Source organism: Budorcas taxicolor, chromosome 3, assembly GCF_023091745.1.
Source record: "Budorcas taxicolor isolate Tak-1 chromosome 3, Takin1.1, whole genome shotgun sequence".
In the NCBI taxonomy this organism is placed as follows: domain Eukaryota; kingdom Metazoa; phylum Chordata; class Mammalia; order Artiodactyla; family Bovidae; genus Budorcas; species Budorcas taxicolor.
Window position 1 is genome coordinate 119572794 of NC_068912.1, and position 12222 is coordinate 119585015.

The window sequence follows — 12222 nt, forward strand, 5'->3', positions numbered from 1 at the left end:
ATCATACTCTGGTTTTCTGGGTAGACATTATTATTTTTTTTTTGGAGACACTTTTCACCTTATTCTGTGTGTCTCAAGGGAATTTAAATTCTGCAGTCACTGTTTTTGACTATTTGTACTGAGGAGGTTCAATTAGTTAATATTTTAAATCTAACATATTACTCTAATTTTCCCCCTGTTTTATCAATTACTGGGAGATGTATGATAAAATATACACTATTAGTTGGATGTATGTATTTCATTTTTAAATTAATTTCATTGGCGTGCAGTTGTTTTACAGTGTTTCATTAATGTCTACTGAACAGCAAAGTGAACTAGCTACATATACACATATATTCCCCCCTTTGGATTTCCTTCCCATTCAGGCCACCACAGTGTATTGAGTCCAGTCCCCTGAGCTATATAGTAGATTCCCACTAAGTGTCTATTTTATACATAGTATCAATAGTGTATCTGTGTCAACCCCAATCTCCCAATTATTTGGATGTATATATTAATTTAAATTATATTTTCTGTATTTTTCTAATAATCACATATCACCTTCAGACAGTGAAGAATCTGCCTGCAATGCAGGAAACTCCAGTTTGATCCCTGGGTTGGGAAGATTCTGGAGAAGGGAATGGCAACCCACTCCAGTATTCTTGCCTGGGCAATCCCATGGACAAAGCAGCCTGATGGGCTACAGTCCGTGGGATCTCAAAGAATCAGACGCAACTGAACTACTAACTGTTTCATTTTCACTTTGGATTTCTAACCGGGATTACAATGATTTAGCATATATATTTAAGCTGATTTAGCACAAATATCTAAGTCTTCATTGAGTGTCAGGCCACACTGAAGACAGGACAATATTTCTGTGCATCTAATGATAATAGATGCATAGAAAGGGCTGTGCTTGGAACACAGGTCCAGTTTTCTTACTCATCGATTTTCCTCAAAACAACCAGTGGGGGTGGGACAGGGGAGGGGGATGGGCCACAGACCAAGATGTCACACCTGCTGCCCGGAGGACAGCTCTCCAAGGAGGGCCACTGGGTCCCTCTAAGTTCTCTTCCTTCTCTCCTGTTGACCCCCAGTGCTTCCTGAAGGGTTTCAGGCTTCTTGCCTCCTCTGTCTTGAATTGAGGGGAATCAGACCAAGATTGGCCACTGGAGGGCAGCTTCTGGGGATCCAGGGAGTTGAGAGTCCCCGTGCACTCAGAGCCCAAGTCTCCGCTAATTGGCCACTTGAGGCCTCTATTCCCAGCTAGCTCAGATAGATATATCTTCCCCAGCAAAGAGACCCTGAAGTGCAGGTTGAAGGACATACTACCCAGAGGATCAGATCTAAAGGAGCAAGTGAACTGAATCCTCCTATCTCTTACTTGTTCTAAGACCCAGGAGCTTTCTACAGCAAAAACATGGACATGGGACAGACCCTCACTGGGAACACAGGAGTCCTCTGCTAACCCCTCCCCACTCTCACTTCCCTGCACAGGAAGCCAGAGCTGAACAGGGCAGTGTCCTGAGCACCACGTCATTATCATCAACACAGACCTGGGTCAGGAGTCCCATCCTCCCCAGGAGCACAGGGTCCTGGGTGAGCCATGCCCCTCCTGACATCACAGGAGCAGTGTGGCCATCACTCAGCAGGGCGTGGTCAGCATCACTGACAGGTGAGTCCTGGGGACCTGGAGCCTAATCAACACTGCCCCCCTCCACCCCTGCTGCACTGCACAGGGTCATTGAGGGCAGCCGGCCTGAACTTTAAAGAGAGTAGAAATAATCAGTGGGTCTCTTATAAATGTGGGGTTTCATTCAGTGCCTGAGGCTCTGCTTTTCTGACAAGCTCCAGGCTCTGCTGGATGCTATAGGCCCTCAGACCACATGTGAGATCAGCTCACAAGGAAGGATTCAGCCATAGCTAATACAAATTGAGGCTTGCAGATAACAACTGAATTTTTTGCTTTATTAGGCAAGAATTTCTCAGGCTCAATTCACACAGGTTTACTAAAGCCACTAAAATAGCCTCACTGGATCATCTCAACAAGCCAAAGGAACATGTGAGTTTGTTTTTTATAACAAAGGTGGTAGCTTGGTGCCGGGGTCCAGCCCCAGTGGATCCAGGGTAATTCGAAGCAAGGACGGAGTCAGCGAGGAGAGATTTATTTATTTAGAGATATAAAGAGAGATTAAGAAAGAATAATGTAGTGGAGAAAACTGAGGAGAAAAGAGGCTGTATTCCTTGGTTTACATAGAAAGCCAATAAAGCCCCTAGACAAGGGACTTGCACTGTCTACATAGGCCGCAGGCGCCCGCTTGAATAGCGGAGGGTGCCCCACCTTGGGCTCCCTCTCACATAGGTCTTAGAAGCCCAGGCAAATAAGTGGACACGGAGAGCCTCTATGCTCCAGATGGGAATTCAGCCTGAAAAGGGAGAATAAGAAAAGAACAACATGGGGGAGCCAAGCATCGGAGCAAGACCCACAACTTTATTTTCAAAGGCAGCTTATATACCCCAAGTTGTACATAAAGAAATAATGGAATATTCAGAGTTATGCAGGGGCAGCAGTCCTGACCCTTATTGAGACCAGGCTTTCTTTTTGCATACCTTCCCGTATACAAAAGGTCTCAGGTGATTTACATTATCTTCTGGCCAAGAGGCCTGTTAACATTTTTATGGCTCTTTTCCTAGATAAATGTCTATCAACCAGAAAACTCATTTTCCCTTGAAATGTTTTTTCTTTCATCTGCATCACCCTCAAAGTACTAAATAAAGTTACATTCCTGTAGAACAAAGGTGTGGTGGGTTATAACAAAGAAAGTACTGAACTCAAAGAGCTAATGTTGCTAATGCCAGGGCTACTACCTGGTTTTTCTACATACCAACTATATCAACAAATAAAAGATATGAAAACTTGGTAGCAAGTATTGGCTCAACAGTGAAACCCTTAATCAGTTCTGTTCTAATGATTTTGACTCCTCAGAAGGCCCTACATTCCTAGAATTTTTTAAGCTTCCTGTGCCTCTCACGGTCGGGAGGCTGTAAACAATCACATGCGTAGCTGTAAGAGTCTGGATAAACCTACCAGGCAGGCTAGAAAGCCATCAGAGGGGTTTTTGGATTGAAACACTCTTATTATGCCCAGGAGACTTATTATCAAAAAGTTCTAAATTAACTTTTTCCAGGAAAAGGTGGTGAGGGGACAGCCCCCTCTTAATGTCAGAGGAGTTGGTGAAAGGCATAATATAGTAAGGCAGACAGATTCTGGTTTTGGGGTAGATGCTCGAGTAGGTCCAGGGAGGTTCCCTCAAGATCCGACTCGCCTTTGCCTGTCGGGTCTCTTCCTCATGACCTTTGCCACTGGTGGGATTCCTCGTGCTGGCTCCCGGCAGCTTGGCTTCCTAGAAAAAAAGCCAGTCACTCCTCTGGGGCTCCCCCAGGCATCCTAGGGTCACTGCTGTGATGACCCAAGGCCCCTGATGCAGACGAATTGTCCTGGAAAGCATTCACAAACATGAAGCTAGGAACCCCAAGGATATAGGAGCAAGGCCAGTCAACCTGAGAATGGTGGAAGATGGTCACTCTGGTCACATTTGCCAGGATTATCTTCACGAGGAGCTGGCCAAGCAGAAGTCGACAGCTAGGTCATGGCCACCTCAGTTGTGAGCACAGGGGGACAGGAACTGGCTGGGTACCAGGGTGTGCAACCAACGTGTGTAGGGCAGACCCTCAACTCCACCCTGAGCACCAGCTCCAGCCCTGAATTTGAGAGGGATCTCCCTGGACATCCAGGTCAGACTGTCCTGCTCTGCTGTCTTGTGAGGGTGGGAGTCAAATAGCCCAGGAGAGGAAAGCTGGACAACCTCCATGGTCATCAACCACTCCTTTGCTGGAAAGTATAGAATCTTTCAGGGCACCTTCTAAGAAAACTTCAAGAGAAGTTCCTGAAGGAACGTGGAGGCCACTGCTTCTCTAGAGGAACCACTGACCACCAAGCCTCTGCTTGTGCACCCCTTCTCCTTCCAAAGTAAGCCAGCTCACGATGCTATAGATCTGACCTCTAGACCACATGGGCTTTGCTCTGAAATACACCTTCTTATTGATCCCCATCTACACTGTGGGAGACGCTGCAGCTCTGGGCCCTCCGTCCTTCACCACTCCTCCCCCTTCAGGCTGCATCTCCCCTGATAATTCCTCTGGCCATTACAGAGCTGGTCCCCGTGTGCCATGAGAGTGTGGTGGTCAGCCCTGCTCAGGGCAGACCAGGGAGGTCTGGGCTGTGACAGGGACAGGAAGCAGCACCCAGCAGGAGGACCGAGACACTGAGGAGATGTGACTGTGTTGGAGGCTCCCCCGGCTCCAAGCATTCACTACACAGGGTGTGCAGAGGACCCAGGGGCATGGAAGTCAGGACAGAAGAAGACATGCCCATCTCCTGAATGAGTCACAGCCCCTGTCCTGCTGCTTCTCAGACTGTGGAGCTGGGTTATTTCCTCCCCAAATTTGTCCAACACTAGAGGTCTCCTGAGATCCTCAAGGATGCACAGTGCTCTGGGGAGAGAACGGTAGTGTAGTCCAGCTTCCAGACAGTGATGCTGAGATGGGGCTTAGGGTCTGCAAGACAAAACGGCAGAAATTCACCCGATCATTCCTAGTTCCTGCTCTCCTTCCAGCTTGGCCTTCCACGTGGGCAGGAAGCACTCAGTACACACTTCCAAAATTTGTGAATTCGGTTAACAAGGAAAGAAAGTGCACGACTAGATGTTGAAGAAGGACAGGTAATGACACAACTCAGGAGCATCCCCTTGGGGATGGAAAGCATGTATTAGAGGAAGCACAGGGGCTGCAATGCTCCTCACACTGAAGGTCCTGAACTCTGCAAAGCCCCTGACATGCCCCCACCACACAATGACAGCAGCTCAGAGTCTCTGACAGAGTGAATGAACTTGCATAATTATAAACTAGTGAGCTGGAGTAAATGTTCCTTTCCAGGTCAGTGAGCTCATCTGGCAGCAGAGCTGGGCAGCTGGTGGCCCCTTGGCCAGTGGGCAGTGAGGCACTGAAGGGCTCCTGTTTTCCAAGAGAGCATGACCTTGTGGCCTTGACCTGCTCCCTCTTCCTGCCTCCCACCAGCTCTCTGCTCTCTGCCTCATGTCCCCCACCTCAGGACCATGTCAACCCCCCCAAATGGAAACCTCTCAGTGAAGCCTCTGCAGGAGTTTGTGCTGGATGGATTTGGGGGTGGCCCACAGACCCAGGCCCTGCTCTTTGCTCTGTTCCTGGCCCTGTACGTGGTGGCCGTCCTGGGGAACCTCACCATGATGGTGGTCATCACCCTGGATGCCCGTCTGCACTCCCCGATGTACTTCTTCCTCAAGAATCTCTCCTTTGTGGACCTGTGTTACTCGTCTGTCATCTACCCCAAGGCCCTGGCCAACTTCCTGTCCTCCTCCAAGGTCATCACGTTCGCAGGCTGTGCCACCCAGTTCTTCTTCTTCTCCCTGCTGGTCACCACAGAGGGTTTCCTCTTGGCCGTGATGGCCTATGACCGCTTCGTGGCCATCTGCAGCCCCCTGCGCTACCCCATCTCCATGCGCCCCTTGGTCTGTGCCCACCTGGTGCTGGGCACCTACTGTGGGGGCTTCTTCAACTCCATTGTGCAGACCCCCTTAACATTCACTCTCCCGTTCTGCAGCTCCAACCACATCGACCACTTCCACTGTGATGTGCCGCCTCTGCTCAAGCTTGCCTGTGCCGACACTATGACCAATGAGCTGGTCATGTTTGCCATCTCTGGCCTCATCATCATGGGCACCACCCTTGTGGTCCTCGTCTCCTATGGCTACATCACAGTGACCATCCTGAGGATGCGCTCAGGAGGAGGGAGACACAAGCTCTTCTCCACCTGCGGCTCCCACATGACAGCTGTGTCCCTCTTTTATGGGACCCTTTTTGTCATGTATGCCCAGCCGGGAGCTGTGGCGTCCATGGAGCAGGGCAAGGTGGTCTCTGTCTTCTACACCCTGGTCATCCCGATGCTCAACCCCCTCATCTACAGCCTGAGAAACAAGGACGTGAAGGATGCCCTGCGGAGACTGGGGCAGGGACACACAGCCACGTGACAGAGGGTGACCAGAGAGACCCAGTGTCCTGAGGAGAGGACAAGGGGACTTGAGGGGAGGCACTGGGTTTAGTTTGAGGAATTCATTCTTTATTCGTCTAATTCATTCTTTCATCCAGCATTTTATCCAACCCTTCCTGGAAACAAATCATGGGTCACCCATTTCAAGGGTGCGTGGGAAAATCTTTGCCATCAGATAATTAATGGCTCATGATGATGAAGACCCTATAGTCAGTAGAGTGATGACTTTCCTGGTGGCTCAGATGGTGAAGAGTCTGCCTGTAATTCAGGAGACCTGGGCAGGACCCCTGGCTCAGGAAGATCCCCTGGAGAAGGGAATGGCAACCCACTCCAGTATCCTTGCCTGGAGAATTCCGTGGACAGAGCAGACAATTCATGGGATCACACAGAGTTGAGCAAGACTGCTGACTAGCACAACATAACAGAGTCATAGAGGCAGGATAGGTAGGAGTCATCGAAGCAGGCTACATTCTCTACCTCAGCTCTACAAAACAAGACCTTTCCATTCATGGCTGAGACATGAGTCTCTTGAGGCTGAATGGCTTACTGATGGGAGCAAATTTGTAGAAATGGGAACCTGAAAGGCAGTCTGTGCCACAGTTAGCCTAGATGAAGTCACAGAAGAAGAAAGAGGAGGAGGAGGATGAAGAAGAGGGCAAGGGGGGAGGGACAGGAGGAGAAGGGGAGGAGGGGGATGAGAAGGAGAGTGGGGAGGAGGAAAAGGGGGGAAGGACTGCAGAAGATAGGGAGGAGGACGGAGGATGAACTGAGACAGAGACAGAGACAGGAGGGACATAGAGAGGAAGCCCACCCTCTTCGGTGCGGCTTAGAGTCATTGAGCCAATCGCAGAGAGCATCTTTTTGGACACCAATTAAGATAAATGCCATTTAAAAGCATTTATTACGTTTATGAGATAGACATTCAAGCAACAGGTGATATTTGATGATATTAAAGAATTTATTCATTGTGGATATCCTTTTCTTTTAGAGATGCATGCTGAAATACTTATAATTGAAACCCTGTTTGTTTAATACTTCAGTTCAGTTCAGTTGCTCAGTTGTGTCCGACTCTTTGCCACCTCATGAATCGCAGCACACCAGGCCTCCCTGTCCATCACCAACTCCTAGAGTTCACTGAGACTCATGTCTATCGAGTCCGTGATGCCAACAGGCCAGCTCATCCTCGGTCGTCCCCTTCTCCCCCTGCCCCCAATCCCTCCCAGCATCAGGGTCTTTTCCAATGAGTCAACCCTTCGCATGAGGTGGGCAAAGTACTGGAGTTTCAGCTTTAGCATCATTCCTTCCAAAGAAATCCCAGGGCTGATCTCCTTTAGGATGGACTGGTTGGATCTCCTTGCAGTCCAAGGGACTCTCAAGAGTCTTCTCCAACACCACAGTTCAAAAGCATCCATTCTTCTGTGCTCAGCTTTCTTCACAGTCCAACTCTCACATCCATACATGACCACAGGAAAAACCATAGCCTTGACTAGACGGACCTTAGTCGGCAAAGTAATGTCTCTGCTTTTGAATATGCTATCTAGGTTGGTCATAACTTTTCTTCCAAGGAGTAAGCATCTTTTAATTTCATGGCTGCAATCACCACTGCAGTGATTTTGGAGCCCCAAAAAATGAAGTCTGACACTATTTCCACTGTTTCCCCATCTATTTCCCATGAAGTGATGGGGCCAAATGCCATGATCTTCGTTTTCTGAATGTTGAGCTTTAAGCCAACTTTTTCGCTCTCCTCTTTCACTTTCATTAAGAGGCTTTTTAGCTCCTCTTCACTTTCTGCCATAAGGGTGGTGTCATCTGCATATCTGAGGTTATTGACATTTCTCCCGGCAATCTTGATTCCAGCTTGTGTTTCTTCCAGTCCAGCATTTCTCATAATGTACTCTGCATATAAGTTAAATAAGCAGGGTGACAATATACAGCCTTGACGTACTCCTTTTCCTATTTGGAACCAGTCTGTTGTTCCATGTCCAGTTCTCACTGTTGCTTCCTGACCTGCATACAGATTTCTCAAGAGGCAGGTCAGGTGCTCTGGTATTCCCATCTCTTTCAGAATTTTCCACAGTTTATTGTGATCCACATAGTCAAAGGCTTCAGCATAGTCAATAAAGCAGAAATAGATGTTTTTCTGGAACACTTTTGCTTTTCCCATGATCCAGCGGATGTTGGCAATTTGATGTCTGGTTCCTCTGCCTTTTCTAAAACCAGCTTGAACATCAGGAAGTTCACGGTTCACGTATTGCTGAAGCCTGGCTTGGAGAATTTTGAGCATTACTTTACTAGCATGTGAGATGAGTGCAATTGTGCGGTAGTTTGAACATTCTTTGGCATTGCCTTTCTTTGGGATTGGAATGAAAACTGACCTTTTCCAGCCCTGTGGCCACTGCTGAATTTTCCAAATTTGCTGGCATATTGAGTGCAGCACTTTCACAGCATCATCATTCAGGATTTGAAACAGCTCCACTGGAATTCCATCACGTCCACTAACTTTGTTCGTAGTGATGCTTTCTAAGGCCCACTTGACTTCGCATTCCAGGATGTCTGGCTCTAGATGAGTGATCACACCATCATGATTATCTGGGTCGTGAAGATCTTTTTTGTACAGTTCTTCTGTGTATTCTTGCCACTTCTTCTTAATATCTTCTGCTTCTGTTAGGTCCATACCATTTCTGCCTTTATTGAGCCCATCTTTGCATGAAATAAATCCTTGGTATCTCTAATTTTCTTAAAGAGATCTCTAGTCTTTCCCATTCTGTTGTTTTCCTCTATTTCTTTGCATTGATCACTGAAGAAGTCTTTTTTATCTCTTCTTGCTATTCTCTGGAACTCTGCATTCAGATGCCTATATCTTTCCTTTTCTCCTTTGCTTTTTGTCTCTCTTCTTTTCACAGCTATTTGTAAGGCCTCCCCAGACAGCCATTTTGCTTTTTTGCATTTCTATTCCATGGCGATGGTCTTGATCCCTGTCTCCCATACAGTGTCACGAACCTCATTCCATAGTTCATCAGGCACTCTATCTATCAGATCTAGGCCCTTAAATCTATTTCTCACTTCCACTGTATAATCATAAGGGATTTCATTTAGGTCATACCTGAATGGTCTAGCGGTTTTCCCTGCTTTCTTCAATTTAAGTCTGAATTGGGCAATAAGGAGTTCATGATCTGAGCCACAGTCAGCTCCTGGTGTTGATTTTGCTCCCTGTATAGAGCTTCTCCATCTTTGGCTGCAAAGAATATAATCAATCTGATTTCGGTGTTGACCATCTGGTGATGTCTATGTGTAGAGTCTTCTCTTGTGTTGTTGGAAGACGGTGTTTGCTATGACCAGTGCATTTTCTTGGCAAAACTCTATTAGTCTTTGCCCTGCTTCATTGTGCATTCCAAGGCCAAATTTGCCTGTTATTCCAGGTGTTTCTTGACTTCCTACTTTTTCATTCCTGTCCCCTAGAATGAAAAGAACATCTTCTTTGGGTGTTAGTTCTAAACGGTCTTGTAGGTCTTCATAAAATCGTTCAACTTCAGCTTCTTCAGCGTTACTGGTTGGGGCATAGACTTGGATAACTGTGATATTGAATAGTTTGCTTTGGAGACGAACAGAGATGATTCTGTCATTTTTGAGATTGCATCCAAGTACTGCATTTCGGACTCTTTCTTTGACCATGATGGCTACTCCATTTCTTCTAAGGGATTCCTGCCTGCAGTAGTAGATATAATGGTCACCTGAGTTAAATTCACCCATTCCAGTCCATTTTAGTTCTCTGATTCCTAGAATGTCAACGTTCACTCTTGCCATCTCTTGTTTGACCACTTCCAATTTGCCTTGATTCATGGACCTGACATTCCAGGTTCCTATGCAATATTGCTCTTTACAGCATCGGAGCTTGCTTCCATCACCAGTCACATCCACAGCTGGATATTGTTTTTGCTTTTTATCCATCCCTTCATTCTTTCTGGATTTATTTTTCCACTGGCCTCCAGTAGCATATTGGGCACCTACTGACCTGAGGAGTTCCTCTTTCAATATCCTATCATTTTGCCTTTTCATACTGTTCATGGGGTTCTCAAGGCAAGAATACTGAAGTGGCTTGCCATTCCCTTCTCCAGTGGACCACGCTCTGTCAGACCTCTCCACCATGACCCTCCCATCTTGGGTTGCCCTGCCGGCACGGCTTGGTTTCATTGAGTTAGAAGAGGCTGTGGTCCTAGTGTGATTAGATTGACTAGTTTTCTGTGAGTATGGTTTCAGTGTGTCTGCCCCCTGATGCCCTTTTGCTACACCTACCATCTTACTTGGGTTCTCTTACCTTGATCGTGGGGTATCTCTTCATGGCTGCTCCCGCAAAACACAGCCACTGCTCCTTACCTTGGACGAGGGGTATCTCCTTACCACTGCCCTTCCTGACCGTCAATGTGGGATGGCTCCTCTAGGCCCTCCTGCGCCCGCGCTACCACCGCTTCTCAGGTTGCTCCTCCTGGCCACTGCCCCTGGCCTTGGACGCAGGGTGGCTCCTCAGGGCCTCCGCCCCTGGCCTCGTTCATGAGGTGGCTTCTCCCAGCCGCCCCTGGCCTCAGACGCGGGGTAACTCCTCTCAGCCACCACCCCTGACCTCTTTCACGAGGTGTTTCCTCCCAGCCACCACTGACCTTGGATGCCACCCCTGGCCTTGGATGCAGGGTAGCTCCTCTGGGCCGCCGCCCCTGGCCTCGGACGTGGGGTAGCTCCTCTGGGCCCCCGCCCCTGGCCTCGGACTTGGTTAGCTCCTCTTGGCCGTTCCTGCGCCATTGCAGCCTGGCACTCTCAGCCGCTGCACCTGACCTCGGACATGGGGTAACTCCTCTCGGCCATGCTTAGCACACTGGGTCACAGCCACCTGCGCTTAGCACGCCGGGTCGCAGCCACCCGCAAAGAGGCTATTGGAGTAGGGTAGGGGCTGGACAAGCCTGGCCATGAGTTGATGGCTATTAAAGCTGGGCAATGAGTAATCAGGGCTCACTACACCATGTGCTCATCTTCTTGTGTATTTAAAATGTCCCATCCTCCTCCCCCTCCTTGTCCACATCACGATGCTTAGTCAGGATGTGTCTTGGAGTTCATTATTCTGCAACACCCTCCCTCCCAAAAAACACATTGCCAATGGGGTTCCTTCTTCAATGCTCTGAGTCTCTTCTATTCTGTGTTTGAAAATATTTTCTCTTCCATTGTTGGTTTTTCTCTATCAAAGTTAGTTAATTTTATTTATTGTTTTTGATTAGTCTCCAAAATTTACAGATTGTTCATTTTGCTCTGTAATTTTATATTGAATTTTACGTATCTGTCCTTTATACTTATTAACTTCTCTTTAATACATTTTTTTCTTTTTTCTCTATACTTATAAGGAAGCCCTTAAGACTTTCTCCTGTGCCAGAAATTTCCTTTTTTGTTGTGTAAAGTCCGCTTGCTTTATAAACAGTTTCAGCTCCTGTGACAGCTGACATTCTAATTTTGTGTTTTTGTAGCTCTAAACGTGCTTAGCAAGATGACCTGTATGAACATGGTATTTTTCTCTTTGGTATAGGTGAGTTGCAGATATTTTTTTAATTCCATTTCATGTTGGTTCCCAACAACAAAAATAATGGGAGAGCACATATGAAATCTGAACTTCATTTCATTTGAAAATCAGATCTAGCAACACAAACCAGCAATAGTTGGCCAGAGAGGGAAGCAGTTACAGTCTTGATATGACATTCAGCCACCTCCATCTCCTTTTAGGTGTTTACTCTGCAAAGAAAGACAATTCATGGAGAGAAAAAAAAAGCCAAAAGAGAGCTTATGAAATAAATCATTGTGGGATACTAAGAAAAGCTATTACAATGAAAAACTTAATGATCAATAAAAATTATAGTAAAATTTTCCTCATTATAACTTATGACTCTGCAATCCCACTTCTGGGCATATATCCAGAGAGAAATATAATTTGAAAAGATGCATGCACCAGAATGTTCATAGCAGCACTATTCACAGTAGCCAGGAAGCATCCACTGACAGACGAATGGATAAGGAAGACGTGGTACCTATACACAGTGGAGTATTACTCAGGTGGTGAAGAA

General features: G+C 47.1%; 1 protein-coding gene across 1 annotated transcript; it reads left to right on the forward strand.

Annotated features, from left to right (window-relative positions):
- Positions 1-5153: 5153 nt before the first annotated feature.
- Positions 5154-6104, forward strand: LOC128044941 (olfactory receptor 12-like). Its single transcript, XM_052637362.1, has one exon. It carries the CDS (start codon positions 5154-5156, stop codon positions 6102-6104), a length of 951 nt encoding a protein of 316 aa, XP_052493322.1.
- Positions 6105-12222: the final 6118 nt, after the last annotated feature.